Here is a 16,041-nt window from a genome sequence, read left to right as displayed (position 1 = left end):
TTTTTTGAATGGGCTTCAAGCTTACACAATCAAATGAATGAAAAGGCAGTTCTACACTGAGTGTACACAACATTAGGAACACATGCTCTTTCCATGACAGACTGACCAGGTGAAAGCTATGATCACTTATTGATGTCACTTGGTAAATCCACTTTAGATGAATGGGAGGAGACAGGTTAAAGAAGGATGTTGAGCTTTGAGTCATGGACAGTGAGTGCCATTCAGAGGGTGAATGGGCGAGACATTATTTTTGAAGTGCCTTTGAATGGGATATGGTAGTAGGTGCCTGGTGCACCAGTTTGAGTGTGTCAAGAACTGCAAAGCTGCTTCTTTTTTGAATACTCAACAGCTTCCCGTGTGTATCAAGAATGGTCCACCAACCAAAGGACATCCAGCCAACTTGACACAACTGTGGGAAGCATTGTCGACATGGGGCCAGCATCCCTGTGGAACACTTTCGAACACCTTGTAGAGTTCACGCCCTGACAAACTGAGGTTCCTAATGTTTTGTATACTCAGGGTATAAGATATATATACAATTCTATTCGTATTCGTGTATTGATTTGCTCATACCCGATTCCTTTTATCAACATATTTGACGCTCAAGAAGTAAGACACATCGCCTGAAAGTTAGAAAGGTCTTATTTGAAGCCCATTCTTAGCCTACAAAACGAGACAACAGGAAGTACCACTTTCATACTGTATAACAAAGAGCACAGATGTAGCAGCGTTAATGAACGTCTTGTTGTGAGGGAGTTTCCTTGAATATACAGTAGCTATAAACAGTTGAAGTCGGAAGTTTACATAAACTTAGGTTGGAGTCATTAAAACTCGTTTTTCAACCACTCCACAAATCTCTTATTATCAAATTATAGTTTTGGCAAGTCGGTTAGGACACCTACTTTGTGCATGACACAAGTCATTTTTCCAACAATTGTTTACAGACTGATTATTTCACTGTATCACAATTCCAGTGGGTCAGAAGTTTACATACACTCTGTTGACTGTGCCTTTAAACAGCTTGGAAAATTCCAGAAAATTATGTCATAGTTTTAGAAGCTTCTGATAGGCTAATTGACATCATTTGAGTCAATTGGAGGTGTACCTGTGGATGTATTTCAAGGCCTACCTTCAAACTCAGTGTCTCTTTGCTTGACATCATGGGGAAATCAAAATAAATAAGCCAAGACCTGAGAAAAAAAATTGTAGACCTCCACAAGTCTGATTCATCCTTGGGACAAATTTTCAAACACCTGAAGGTACCATGTTCATCTGTACAAACAATAGTACGCAAGTATAAACACCATGGGACCACGCAGCCGTCATACCGCTCAAGAAGGAGAAGCGTTCTGTCTCCTAGAGATGAACGTACTTTGGTGTGAAAAGTGCAAATTAATCCCAGAACAACAGCAAAGGACCTTGTGAAAATGCTGGAGGAAACAGGTCCAAAGTATCTATATTCACAATAAAACGAGTCCTATATCGACATAACCTGAAAGGCCGCTCAGCAAGGAAGAAGCCACTGCTCCAAATACTCCATTAAAAAGCCAGACTACGGTTTGCAACTGCACATGGGGACAAAGATCGTACTTTTTGGAGAAATGTTCTCTGGTCCGATGAAAAACAAATAGAACTATTAGGCCATAATGACCATCGTTATGTTTGGAGGAAAAAGGGGTAGGCTTGCAAGCCGAAGAACAAAATCCCAACCGTGAAGCACAGGATGGCAGCATCATGTTGTGGAGGTGCTTTGCTACAGGATGGACTGGTGCACTTCACAAAATAGATGGCATCATGAGGGGGGTAAATTATGCGGGTATATTGAAGCAACATCTCAAGACATCAGTCAGGAAGTTAAAGCTTGGTCGCAAATGGGTCTTCCAAATGGACATAGACCCCAAGCATACTTCCAAAGTTGTGGCAACATGGCTTAAGGACAACAAAGTCCAGGTATTGGAGTGGCCATCAGAAGGTCCTGACCTCAATCCCATAGAAAATGTGTGGACAGAACTGAAAAAGCGTGTGCGAGCAAGGAGGCCTACCAACCTGACTGTTACACCAGCTCTGTCAGGAGGAATGGGCCAAAATTCACCCAACTTATTGTGGGAAGCTTGTGGAAGGCTACCCAAAATGTTTGACCCAAGTTAAACAATTTAAAGGCAATGCTACCAAATACTAATTGAGTGTATGTGAACTTCTGACCCACTGGGAATGTTATGAAAGAAATAAAAGCTGAAATAAATCATTCTCTCTACTATTATTCTGACATTTCACATTCTTAAAATAATGTGGTGATCCTAACTGACCTAAAATTGAATTGTTACTGGGATTAAATGTCAGGAATTGTGAAAAACTAAGTTTAAATGTATTTGGCTAAGGTGCATGTAAACTTCCGACTTCAACTGTATCACATATTTTAATATGGTTCCTATTTCACTTTTTGTACATTTGTATTGCTTGAGTAACCATGTAAAGGCTGTGTGATTCTCCCTAATAGCATTTACCTGTAGTAGTGTCCTATCTGTTCCTCTTGACTGCCTGTCTTGTTTTTGCAGTGCCGTCTGCTTCCTTGCCAGGTCCTCCAAAGGTGACAGAGGGGGACTTTAATGTGCAGAAACAGGTAACAACTGGATTGGAACAGCATCCAGCCAATTTGACAAGGTTTGCACTCTCTATCTGTGCAACATGAAACATGCAAAGGAATATAATAATAATAATATATACCATTTAGCAGATGCTTTTGTCCAAAGCGACTTACAGTCATGCGTGTATACATTTGTTGTATGAGTGGTCCTGGGAAGCAAACCCACTATCCTGCCATTGCAAGTGCCATGCTCTATCAACTAGGCAACAGAGGACCACTACGATCAGCTACATGGTGTTTTTGACATTTTAAAGTAACATAAAGCATCACTGTGACATACATTCTGGACCATCAGCATATGAGAAAATATTAACTAGGATGGAAACTTTAACTTTGGGGTTGGCATCTTTATATGGGCAGTAGTTATCAACTGGGAAAGTCTTCAACTGAAATATGACCCCCATGAGTCCAATTGAGCCCATCCCTGTCTCCTGACAAGTTCATCCTCTCTGCCTTCAATTGCTGGTTTTCAGCAATTGAAAAGCAATTGATTGGCTACACTCAGCTTGCAGTAGAGATTCATTAGGTCCTGATTGGCTGCCAGTAGGGATATATGCTCATCTGTTAGCTGCTCCAGTTCCATCAACAAATTTGTGTTGTGCTCTGAGAGGGCAGTGTTGACTGTGGAGAGCGAGGACATACTTACTCAACCTGCACCTCTCCAAATGTCATATGATTTTGTCTTTATGATCCACATACTCACAGTAAACACAGAGAGGTATAATGGCTAGCACAAACAGGAGACAAAGAGCCCCCAAACACACTGCCACTACTCGAAAGGGTTGAGAGTGGGGAGCAAGGGCTGTCCTCCACAGGAATAGCAAAGATAGGAGTGCATTAGAGTTACATTTTAATATGCTTCATTAGTGAATCTGACAGTAAGCTATCATTCGAAGGAGTCTAATAATTGAACAATAAATGGTGGATATTGATCTCTTATTTAACACACATGCAGGACCAGGTTGACTTGGTGCACTCCCCCTTGCCTTTACTTCAACATATAGCGTATGTTCTTCCTTTTTATCTTTTTTTTCCATTCGTTTTTACTGTGGTAAGAATGTAACTTGTCACAGAGAGGTACTTGATTAAACCTTCATTTACAATACATTTGGCATCAATGTTCTCCATCACAGAATTGATAAAACATTAAAATAATCTGGACTAAATAGCTGCCATAACTGGCTCGCTTGCTTTAAGCATCCCTCAACATGGCGATTTAAATAAAACCGTTTTAGTGCTAGGTCTGGCAGTGAGAATTAGCTTAATTGGTAGAAATGCACTAAAAAAGAGTAAGATGAAGGGAGAAAGAAATGCTAAGACTCAGCTTTTGGTAAAGACCATTTTAGATTTTTTTTAAACCATTGTAGATTAATGCAGCTCTTCTGGCATCCTTCAGATAAAAAGACAGTCATAACCAACGGTGTCTGAAATACATGTGTGACTACTGTTAAAAAGCATTCCTTACTCCAGGACTTTTCAACAGGTGACTATCAGGAAAAGAAAGAAAAATAGTTCTCTGTCTGTATTGATCTGTTTTATTTAAAGCAAAATTCGAACAGGCTTATGTTTCGTCATTGGACGCCTTCATAAGCACTTTTTCTTTATTTTCCCGTTTATTTAAAGGTATTTGTTTACCCGATGAAGTATCCTGGGGTGAGGAAGGCCTTTTTTGATTTTCAAGTCCCTCAGTCGAGCACCTGATTCCCTTTTTTTTGTTCAAGCTGAGCTGAAGCTTGTTTGTCTCTATTTCTACATGTGTGACTACTGTTGTTACTATCTTCAATAGGATCTGTATAAGTACTTCTGGGTTGACTCTGGTCTGCATTAATAACTCACTGATAATCTCCACCCAGCCGGCTCTCTCTCTCTCTGTAGCAATTGAGCCTGGGGATGAGGTTACTTCACAGACAGACATTTCACTGTACAGATTCACACATCTGACTCAAACGGGTATGTTTACGTGTCATGATGGTAACATTGCTGTGTGGTACTCAATATGGAACGCTGGAAAGCTGTGGGAAACAGAAATAACTATGTTAAGAAACAGAAATAGGATTGTCTTTCATTCCTCTCTTGTTTTATGGTGAGCATATCTCTGAAGACTTGCCTTTCCCTCCTTATACCCTCCAGTCACTGGTGGATTCTTAAAAAATAAGTTGACCCGAGCCACATTGACTGGTTACAAGTTCAAGGAAATGCCCCGACTTGCTAAGATGTCAGAAAATGTAGTAATCCTTTTCCCATTTGTCTGTAATAGATATATTAAGTAATTTCCCATATGAATGCAATAGATCTTCAGTACACTATTGAGCGAACACTAAGAGATTGAATGGATGCAGTGTTGCTACAATGTGGATGTGGGCTGCTGTATGTTGAAATACTGTCACCAGAGGGTAGTAGTGAGGTCATAATGGATCAGAGAAAATAGCTACACAACTTGTTATTCCCAATCCTTTATTCAGTCCATCAATTATCCAATAAGATGAATTTGATCTGTTTACTTTGTACACAAAATAGTATCATGATATGTGTGTATCAGATAAACTAAAACCATTGTGTACACATTTAATAAAATAATTGCAAATGTATTTGCAGAGACCATCTTCTACAAAACATTAATGTCAGTCAAATCGTGAGTTTCTCCAAGTGACTGACTCAGACACCAATATCAAAAAGAAGAAGTCATTCAAGAACAAAGAGGAGGATCTAGTGGAGATGGAACACACTAATGTCAAGAATCCAACCAATCAGAAACAGTGGAGGACTCTCCTCCAAAAAAGAAAAAGAAACAGGATGCAGCAATAGAGGAGAGAAAGGAAGGGAGAACAGTGGAGGAGGAACCTCAAATAAAAGGTACAAAAAAAATGCAAAGAGGACAAGCAGACAGTAGAGGATAGGTTACACATTGAGTCCATACCTCAAAAAAAAATTAAAGAATTTGGAACAAGATTGATGAGGACTTGCCCAAGATTGTCAGAGAGGCAAAGAGATCAGCCATTGATAAGCTTGTGGCAGAGCTCCAATGTTCAGTTCATCTCATAGACAAATGCGGTAAAAAAATAAAATTAAAATAAAATACGGTACATTTAATCTGGACTCAACTGAAATTTTTGCAAAACCATGAAAAAAAGGGTGTTTTGTTTCCTGTCAACATTATACTCAGCAATTCAACAATAGAGGTTTATAGTGGAATTGATATTAGAAATCCTTTTTTAAACTGGTGTTTATATGCCGATTCTTGTACGGTGTTCTGTATTGTTGATATTCTCAACATGGATGTTTTAAACAATGTGATATCAATATCAGATATGAGGTTGCTAGATATGAGCACAGTAATGTCCATGTATTTTTTGCTCAATGAGCTTTCCCTACTACACTCTGTGATGTCACACATTTGCATGATGCTTAAAGGGGCATCATTTGTTGGACTTATAAATTAATGATATGTACCCATTGATTCTTGAAGAATATAACTTATACAGTGCATTCGGAAAGCATTCAGACCCCTTGACTTCTTCCACATTTTGGATTTATACGTATTTTTTTCATCAATCTACACACAAATCCCCCCAAGCAAATGTATTACAAATAAGAAACATAAATAACCTAAAGGGCCTGTTTGGGCCTGTTTGGGCCTGTTGTTTGGCCCTGTTTGGGCCTGTCCGGGGGTATCATCGGAAAGGGCCACAGTGTCTCCCGACCCCTCTTTTCTCAGCCTCCAGTATTTATGCTGCAGTAGTTTATGTGTCGGGGGCTAGGGTCAGTCTGTTATATCTGGAGTATTTCTCCTGTCTTATCCGGTGTCCTGTGTGAATTTAAGTATGCTCTCTCTAATTCTTTATTTCTTTCTCTCTCTCGGAGGACCTGAGCCCTAGGACCATGCCTGGCCTGTTGACTCCTTGCTGTCCCCAGTCCACCTGGCCGTGCTGCTGCTCCAGTTTCAACTTTTCTGCCTGAGGCTATGGAACCCTGACCTGTTCACCGGACGTGCTACCTGTCCCAGACATGCTGTTTTCAACTCTCTGATCGGCTATGAAAAGCCAACTGACATTTACTCCTGAGGTGCTGACCTGTTGCACCCTCGACAACCACTGTGATTATTATTATTTGACCCTGCTGGTCATCCATGAACATTTGAACATCTTGGCCATGTTCTGTTATAATCTCCACCCGGCACAGCCAGAAGAGGACTGGCCACCTCTCATAGCCTGGTTCCTCTCTAGGTTTCTTCCTAGGTTCTGGCCTTTCTAGGGAGTTTTTCCTAGCCACCGTGCTTCTACACCTGCATTGCTTGCTGTTTGGGGTTTTAGGCTGGGTTTCTGTACAGCACTTTGAGATATCAGCTGATGTAAGAAGGACTTTATAAATACATTTGATTTGAAATATCATATTTACATAAGTATTCAGACACTTTGCTATGAGGCCCAAAATTGAGCTCAGGTGCATCCTGTTTCCATTGATCATCCTTGAGATGCTTCTACAACTTGATTGCAGTCCACTTGTCATAAATTCAATTGATTGGACATGATTTGGAAAGGCACACACCTGTCTATATAAGGTCCCACAGTTGACAGTGCTTGTCAGAGCAAAACCAAGACATGAGGTCGAAGGAATTGTCCGTACAGCTCCGAGACAGGACTGTGTCAAGGCACAGATCTGGGGATGGGTACCAAAAATGTCTGCAGCATTGAAGGTCCCCAAGAATACAGTGGCCTCCATCAATCTGAAATGGAAGAAGTTTGGAACCACCAAGACACTTCCTAAAGCTGGCTGCCCGGCCAAACAGAGCAATCGGGGGAGAAGGGCCTTGGTCAGGGAGGTGACCAATAATGCGATGGTCAATCTGACGAAGCTTAACATTTCCTCTGTTGAGATGGAAGAACTTCCAGGACAAACATCTCTGCAGCACTCCACCAATCAGGCCTTTATGGTAGAGTGGCCAGACAGAAGCCACTCCTCAATAAAAGGCACATGACAGCCAGCTTGGAGTTTGCCAAAAGGACTCACAGACCATGAGAAACAAGATTCTCTGGTCTGATGAAACCAAGATTGAACTGTTTGACCTGAATGCCAAGAGTCACGTCTGGAGGAAACCTGGCACCATCCCTACGGCGGAGTATGGTGGTGAAGGCATCATCATAAACTTGTACTTCATATGCTAAGATGTTTCAAAATTGAAGGAAGAAAATCTTGGATGGCAAGTCCAGCTTTACTTTGTAAACTGAATATTATATGATTTCCGATCTATGAAAGGCCAAAACAAATGTTATACTAAAACACTACTATACATACAGTTGATCTTTGATTGTGAACATAGAAACAGCTGTATGAAACATAATACAATAAGACAATATAAGAGCACTAATTCATTGTCATAATGAAATAATTGATATGAAAGAAAATGTGCCTGATTTATATGAAAGCTCAAAACTAAACATTATTTTTTAAATTTACCAAAGCTACATTAAAACAGATCGTTGATTGTTAAACATTTCAAAAACGTACAAAACAGACCTGTGTTTGCGTCAGCCAATTAAGGTTTTCCTTTGTGAATTCTATATTAAAATCACTTCCTGAATTGAGTGAATCTGATTTGACCCCAACAAGCAGATGCAGGGGTCCTTCAATGAGAAGAATACAACTTAATGGAATTCTCAAAGGAAGATAATATAATAATATAAGATAATATAATATAATATATAATATATGAGCTCAGTATGTGAGAATACCTCTTAAGAGAGTGTCCCTGCAATTTAATCTGACCATATTAATGCTCTACTCTCACAGATCCAACGGTTCTGCATATCACACCGTACAGCATTCCAATTAGCCAACGGTGCATTGCTTGGGATAGTTAACACGCAATCACCCTCAGTTTGACTGTTCCAAAACCTGTGAAAAAAGAACACCACCATTAATGAAAACAAATTACAGAGTCAAATAATGATTTAACAAGGTTTCTTTGTTGTGTTTACACTGAATAAAACGTCCTTACCCATCAGTCAGATTCTGATGACCTCCATTAACCCAGAGCCATTTGCCGTCTTCAGCTTTGTCCGTCAAACCAATCCAATACCCATGGTACTTATCATAGTATTCTTTAGTCTGGTTATGAATGAATTCCTTAATGAGAAGTGAGTGAAACCACAAATGAAGTGTTAGGGAAAAGGTACATTTTATAGTCATATCCACATTTTCCGGGAGGCAGTGTGTAAATGTTGTATCTCGTGAATGTAATCAGGTCCAAATGAGAAATAACAAAGAGCACAACAGGAAGTAGCATTGTAATGGGCTTTGTCCTTTTGTCTTTTAGTTATGACTGCTTTACCCTGAGCTCATAGCAATCACACATTTTAATCTAGTTCCTATTTCACTTTTCAGTCATTTTCATTGTTTGATTGACTTAAAGGTTGAGTGAATCTGTCCCTCTAAACCCGTGGTGGAAAAAGTACCCAATTATCATACTTGAGTACAAGTGAAGATACCTTTGATGGGTTTGGATTTCTGAACTTGAAATGTTATTTATCATTAGTTATACTAGATACCTGAGGGGTGCCATAGCCGAGGGGCTACACCAGAGGTTAATGGTTATCTGTAGGGGAAGGTATATGGTGGGTGCATTTAATCTTGGAATGTACTGAGTGTAGGGAAAGTGATCACATGTGCCAGGCATTGATAAGGGGAGAGAGCCATGGATTAGTGATGAAGGGGGTCGAGGTCAGGTCAGGTCACTTTAAGGGAGAAAGAAAAGTTTATTGCCTGTATCACTTAGTTTCCTGCCGAGCAATAAAGATACAATGTTTGGCGAGAAGGAGGGGACTCCACCCAAAGCGAGGTACAAATACCACTACTATTGTTGACATGTTTTTGTCGATTCAGCTGTTCGATCCTTTGGGGAGAATAAACTTGGGTTAAGCTTTCATAGTGTCTGTCGAGTTCTTACTCTGGTCATTTCAACCTAACACCTTAATAGAAAATGACTCAAGTCAAAGTAAAAGTCACCCAGTAAAATTCTAGTTGACTAAAAGTCTAAAAGTATTTGGTTTAAAATATACTTAAGTATCAAAAGTTAAAGTAAAAGTGGAAGTCATTTCAAATTCCTTATATTTAGCAAACCAGACGGTACCATTTAAAAAAAATGTTTTTAATTTACGGCTAGCCAAAGACACACTCCAACATTCAGACATAATTTACAAACGAAGCATGTGTGCTTTGGGAGTTCGCCGGATCAGAGGCAGTAGGGATGACCAGGGATGTTCTGTTGATAAGTGTGTGAATTGGACCATTTTCCTGTCCTGCTAAATGTAAATGTAATGAGTACGTTTGGGTGTCAAGGAAAATGTATGGAGTAAAAAGTATAACATTTTCTAACGGAATGTAGTGAAGTAAATCTCAAAGTAAAGTTAACGATTTAAGTAGTACTTTAAAGTATTTTTACTTAAGTACTTTACACCACTGCTCTAAACTCTTGTTTGCACCAGTGTCCCACCTGTTCTGCTCGGCTGCCAATGACGGGCAAATCAGCATTCTCTTGTTTGCAATATTGTTGGCTTTCTGTCCAGGTCTTCCATGGAGGGCCATTTTGCACAATCAGGTAACAACTAGATTGGAACAGAATCCAGCCATCTTGGCAAGAGTTACACACTCTCTCTACAACAATAAAACATTTACAGTATTAACGCTACAATATAAACAAAATTAGTTTTGTTAATACTGTATATTCATTTTAAGTGTAATATCTAATAAGTGATGTATTTTAATGTACAAGAAAGGAGATTACCTCCTGAGCCAACGTTTTGTGAACAATATTTCTTGACCGGAAAGTCATCAAACTGAAATATGAACTGAAGATTCCAGTTCAGTCTATCCCTCTCTCTTGACACATGTTCTTTCTCTGCCGCTAAACGTCGGTTTGTAGTGCTGACATTGGTGTAATCACTCTGCAAAATGTGATTGGCTGTACTCAGATTGCTATTGAGATTCATTAGGTCCTGATTGGCCGCCAGTTCCCCCACCAACTTTGTGTTGTGCTCTGAGAGAGCAGTGCTGACTATGGAGAGAGAAGGACATGTTTACTCTACGATGTCATTCTACACCCCTCCAAAATCCATAATACTTTATGATCCACATACTCACAGTAGACACAGAGGCCTATAATGGCTGAAACTAAGAGGACACAAAGAAGCCCCAAACACACTGCCGCTCCTCGAAAGGGTTGAGAGTGGAGAGCAGACTTCTCGTCCACTAGGAATAGCAAAGATAAGAGTCATGTTATTATAACCATACTGTTAGCATAAGAATATACATTTAATGGTGAGCATTATTCCATCAGCTGATGAAATCGAATAATTGAACAATAAAAGGTGGATAATTTGATTATGGCGTAGATTCAATCCGGACCATGGAAGATTTGTGCTAGAGCGCGATTGAAATTTGAAAGACATTTGTGGAGACTGCATTCACAGTAAACGTTGCATATGTCGGGTCATTCAGAAATGACCTTAATATTTCTATTGCACTATAGTCTCGTAAGTCTGGCAACAGCAGTGACTAAGTTCTGGTGTCAATGACAGAATCTTTCAGCAATTTCAATAAAGGATAAACAGACAACTCGCCCAACAAATCACGAGGCAGGCGTGTCAGAACGTTGCACTTTGAAACAAATGACTAGCCACTTGCAAAATGCTATCATTAAAAAATAACCTCTGTGATCTCCATCTTGCTAGCTACTATTTTGTATTTTATTCAAGTGGATAAGTGGCAGTGACGTAGTTCCTCTATGCCAAACTGACATTCTATTACGTACAGACAGACGGTGTTAAGCCGGAACATTTGAAAATTGTAGGAGGCAACCTGGATCTCTAGAGAGACTAATCATGCTATAACTCAGATCTTCCACAGTCCGGATTGAATCTAGCCTTCTCTCTCAAACACACCTGCTGTGGCAGGATTTTGTTGAGTGACTGCACTTCCCTTAGCCTTTACTTCAGCATATGCTGTTTCTTCCTCTTTTTTCTCTGTGGGGAATAGAAATGAATACAGATACAGTACCTCAGTCCACTTACCAACACACCTAAACCCAATTACCCACACACCCCAGCCCAGTTACCCCCATCCCCTAACCCTAACATACACATGTCAGTACCCTAATATTCATACAGTCAACTACCGATACACCCATATCCTAGCCTTAATGGCCCTATTTGTTAGTCATAGACCCCAGTTTCTTTGCCAAAACTCCTCATCCCTGTAGCCTTACTATCTCAGCCTTGTTACTCACTTTGCCTAGTCCTGTATTAACCCAAGTCACCAACAGTAACCTATATCCAGCCACTTGCTGCATATCTCAACCCTGTTATTAGCATATCTTAGTCCTGTGACCTCTGACCTGTAATCACTTAATCATTTCTAATAATTTCATAGATAAACTCACAGTGCAGTGGTATAACACTGGTAGGGGTAAAGTAACTATGAATAGACAATAAACAGCGAGTAGCAGCAGTGTAAAAACAAAGGGGCAAATAGTCCGGGTGGCCATTTTATTAATTGTTCAGCAGTCTTATGGCTTGGGGGTAGAAGCTGATAAGAAGCCTTTTGGACCTAGACCTGGTGCTCCAGTACCGCTTGCTCTGCGGTAGCAGAGAGAACAGTCTATGACTTGGGTGGCTGGAATCTTTGACACATTTTTGGGCCTTCCTCTGACACTGGCTAGTATATAGGTCCTGGATGGTAGGAAGCTTGGCCCCAGTGATGTACTGGATCATACGCACTACCCTCTGTAGCACCTTATGGTGGGAATCCGAGCAGTTGCCATATCAGGCAGTGATGCAACTGGTCAGGATGCTCTCAATGGTGCAGCTGTATAACTTTTTGAGGATCTAGGGACCCATGGCAAATCTCTTCAGTCTCCTGAGTAGGAAAAGGCATTGTCATGCCCTGGGGGTGTGTTTGGCCCTCCTTTTCCTGTAGTCCACAATCATCTCCTTTGTTTTTCTCACGTTGAGGGAGAGGTTGTTGTCCTGGCACCACACTTCTAGGACTCTTTTTGATGGTGTTGGAGTTGTGCTTGGCCACGTAGTCGTGGATGAAGTGAGTCAACGGAAAGCGTGATCACACAGTCGTCCAGAACAGCTGGTGCTCTCGTGCATGCTTCAGTGTTGCTTGCCTCAAAGTGAGCATAAAAGGCATTTAGCCCATCTGGTAGGCTCGTGTCACTGGGCAGCTTGTGGCTGGGTTTCCCTTTGTAGTCTGCAATAGTTTGCAAGCCCTGCCACATCAGACGAACATCAGAGTCTGATGACTCTAGCCTTTAGCTCGTTGCAGATGTTGCGTGGCTTCTGGTTGGAATATGTACATATGGTACCTGTGGCGATGACGTCGTCGATACACTTATTGATGAAGATGGTGACTGAGGTGGTATACTCCTCAATGCCATTGGATGAATCCCGGAACATATTCCAGTCTATGGTAGCAAAACAGTCCCGTAGCATTCGTGTCATCTGACCACTTCCGTATTGAGCGAGTCACTGGTACTTCCTGCTTTAGTTTTTGCTTGTAAGCAGGAATTTGGAGGATGGAATTATGGTCAGATTTGCCAAATGGAGGACGAGGGAGAGCTTTGTACACGTCTCTGTTTGTGGAGTAAAGGTGGTCTAGAGTTTTTTCCTCTGGTTGCACATATGACATGCTGGTAGAAACAAGGTAAAACAGATATAGGTTTGCCTGCATTAAAGTCCATGGCTACTAGGAGCGACAATTCTGGATGAGCATTTTCTTGTTTGCTTACAGCCTTTTACAGCTCGTTGAGTGCGCTCTTAGTGCCAGCGTTGGTTTGTGGTGGTAAATAAACAGTTATGAAAAATGTAGATGAAAACTCTCTTGGTAGATAGTTTATCATGAGGTACTGATGAGCTACTCTCTATTAGACATCGCGCACTAGCTGTTATTGACAAATAGACACACCCTCACCCCCACCCCCACCTCGTCTTCCCGGACATAGCCGTTCTGTCCTGCCAATGCACAGAAAACCCAGCCAACTGTATATTATCTGTGTCGTTCAGCCACGACACAGTGAAACATGAGATATTACAGTTTTTAATGTCCTGTCGGTAGGATAGTCTTGAACTGGGCTCATCCAGTTTATTCTCCAGTGATTAAACGTTCGCCAATAGAACGGATGGTAGAGGCCGGTTACCCACTCGCAAACGAATTCTCACAAGGCACCTTGATCCGCACCCCCTGTATTTCCTTATTTCCTTCATGCGAATGACGGGGATTTGGGCCTTGTCCGGGAGCAGCATTATATCCTTTGCGTCAGACTCATTAAAAAAAAGTCTTCATCCAGTTCGAGGTGAGTAATCTCTGTTCTGATATCCAGAAGCTCTTTTGGTCATAAGAGACGGTAGCATCAACATTAGGTACAAAATAAGTTTAAAAAAACACACAGGAAAGCATCAGCCATCCCCTCTGGCGTCATTCTTCCATTCCATTCCAGATCTACATGCATCTCAGCCCAAATACCAATACGAAGAAATATCATTGTGCAAGAGACAGTAAACAAATCTGTTGACATTAAATATTTGTTCAGTTATTACGCTAATTCAGTTTATGCAGTACATTCTGGAAGTTTTCAGACCTCTTGACTTTAACCACGTTTGTAGTCTTCCGTCTATAACATTTTTGTAAACCGATAGAAATGAACTAAAAGAAGACAGTGACATTGATGAAGAGATGAGAAAGAAAGGCCAAGACCCACCTTTTGGCGAAGAAACGATGGGATTCTTGAAAACCACGGAAGAATAATGCAGCTCTTCTGCCATCCTTTAGACTTGTCGTCAACAGTGTGTACAGATAAACCTTACCCAGTGTTGAACTATATTATAGGGTGGTCCCTGTTTTTTTATTTCCCTATTAGGACCTGTATTAGTACCTCTGCTTTGGCTCTGGTTTGCGTTATTCATGTCAGACAACAATTTCACTGTTCCATCTGACTGAGAAGAGGAAGTCGTGTTGAAGTGCCATGGGCGTACTGTCATGATGGTACTGAATGACAATGCAGAACTCAGTATGAAAATCTGTATGGAAAACCATTGGCCTACAACTTTGAATGGAAAACAGAAATAGTTTTGTGCAGAAATAGAAATCGGAGTGTCTCTCATTCTCTGCTCACTTGTTTTAGTGTGAGGATACCTCTGAAGACTTGCCATACCCTCTTGTCAGTGGTTGATTGAGACGTTTTTTGAGAAGTTGGCCAATCCACATCGTGGTAGACTGGTTTAAAAGTAAAACAAATTCCCCTGATTTGCATTCAGAAAATGTTGTAATGAGTTTATCATTTGTCTGTAATTCATTTCCCATATGTCTGCAATAGATCTTTACTTCAACCATAGGATCGAGGTTGAAGTGGTGTTACGACTTCTACCGAAGGTAACTCCTCTCCCTGTTCGGGCAGCGCTCGGCGTCGCCGGTTTACTAGCCGCCACCGATCCCTTTTTCCTTTTCTGGTTATTTTGTCTGTGTTCCTTTTCACACCTGGTTTCAATTGATTTATTTCTGTGTGTATATAGGGCACCTGTTGCCTGCCTTAATTCGTGCAGGATTAAGTTTGTGTGTATTTGCGTTCGATTATCTATGCTGTTTATTGTTTTCGCTATTACGTAGGTGTATGTAGTGTCGGAACTGTGGTTGTTCCTCCCTGTATTGACACGAGTTTCTGTTCCTTCGAGAGCGTAGTTTTGGATTTTCATCTGTGCCAATTTTGTATTGGTGGACTATGTGTGTGTGTATATATATATATACATATATTAAACACGCTTCTCAGAAATCCCTGCTCTCCTGCGCCTGACTCCTACACCTCTCACCGAGACGCACCTTATCACAAGTGGAGTTGTTACCATGTAGACGTGGGGCTGCTGCAATGTTGAAATACTGTCACCAGATGGTAGTAGTGAGGCCAAAATTGATCTGGAAAGTAGCTACGTCACTTTTTTAATCAAGATGGTAGTCTATCCTTTATTAAGTCAACCAATTATCTAATTAGATTGATTTAGCCTATAATTTCTAAACCTACATCACGTGTGACAATCGGAGTTGTCTTAGTTCAAATATAAATGTTTTCTCTAGGCTTCCTGTCAAGTCTATTCATCATAGAGTATTGTATTTATGCTATTGCATTTAGCCTTACATAGTACAATCAGTAGTCTCACAATTGCGCGCAACATGTGTGTACCAGGAAAAAAAACTGGTGTAAAGAAATACATGATTTCATAAAAATAACTGAATATGTGCTTGTAGAGAGATAACAAATATCATTCAATCAAAATGTGAATTTCTCCCAGTGAATAAGATGCAGAAGACATTCCAGCAGTGCTAGAGTTAACCCCTAAATGACATCACTT

General features: G+C 40.6%; 1 protein-coding gene across 1 annotated transcript; it reads right to left on the bottom strand.

The window, feature by feature from the left end:
- Positions 1–5,081: 5,081 nt before the first annotated feature.
- Positions 5,082–14,632, bottom strand: LOC115114596 (asialoglycoprotein receptor 2-like). The gene is made up of 7 exons (XM_029642990.2): positions 14,400–14,632; positions 11,581–11,661; positions 10,781–10,888; positions 10,425–10,694; positions 10,134–10,294; positions 8,640–8,767; positions 5,082–8,536 (listed from the first exon to the last, which is right to left on the bottom strand). Exons 1-7 carry the CDS (start codon positions 14,461–14,463, stop codon positions 8,398–8,400), a joined length of 951 nt encoding a protein of 316 aa, XP_029498850.2. The 5' UTR covers positions 14,464–14,632; the 3' UTR covers positions 5,082–8,397.
- Positions 14,633–16,041: the final 1,409 nt, after the last annotated feature.

Source organism: Oncorhynchus nerka, linkage group LG3 (genome assembly GCF_034236695.1).
Source record: "Oncorhynchus nerka isolate Pitt River linkage group LG3, Oner_Uvic_2.0, whole genome shotgun sequence".
NCBI classification, from domain to species: domain Eukaryota; kingdom Metazoa; phylum Chordata; class Actinopteri; order Salmoniformes; family Salmonidae; genus Oncorhynchus; species Oncorhynchus nerka.
This window is presented reverse-complemented; position numbering and strand designations above follow the sequence as displayed.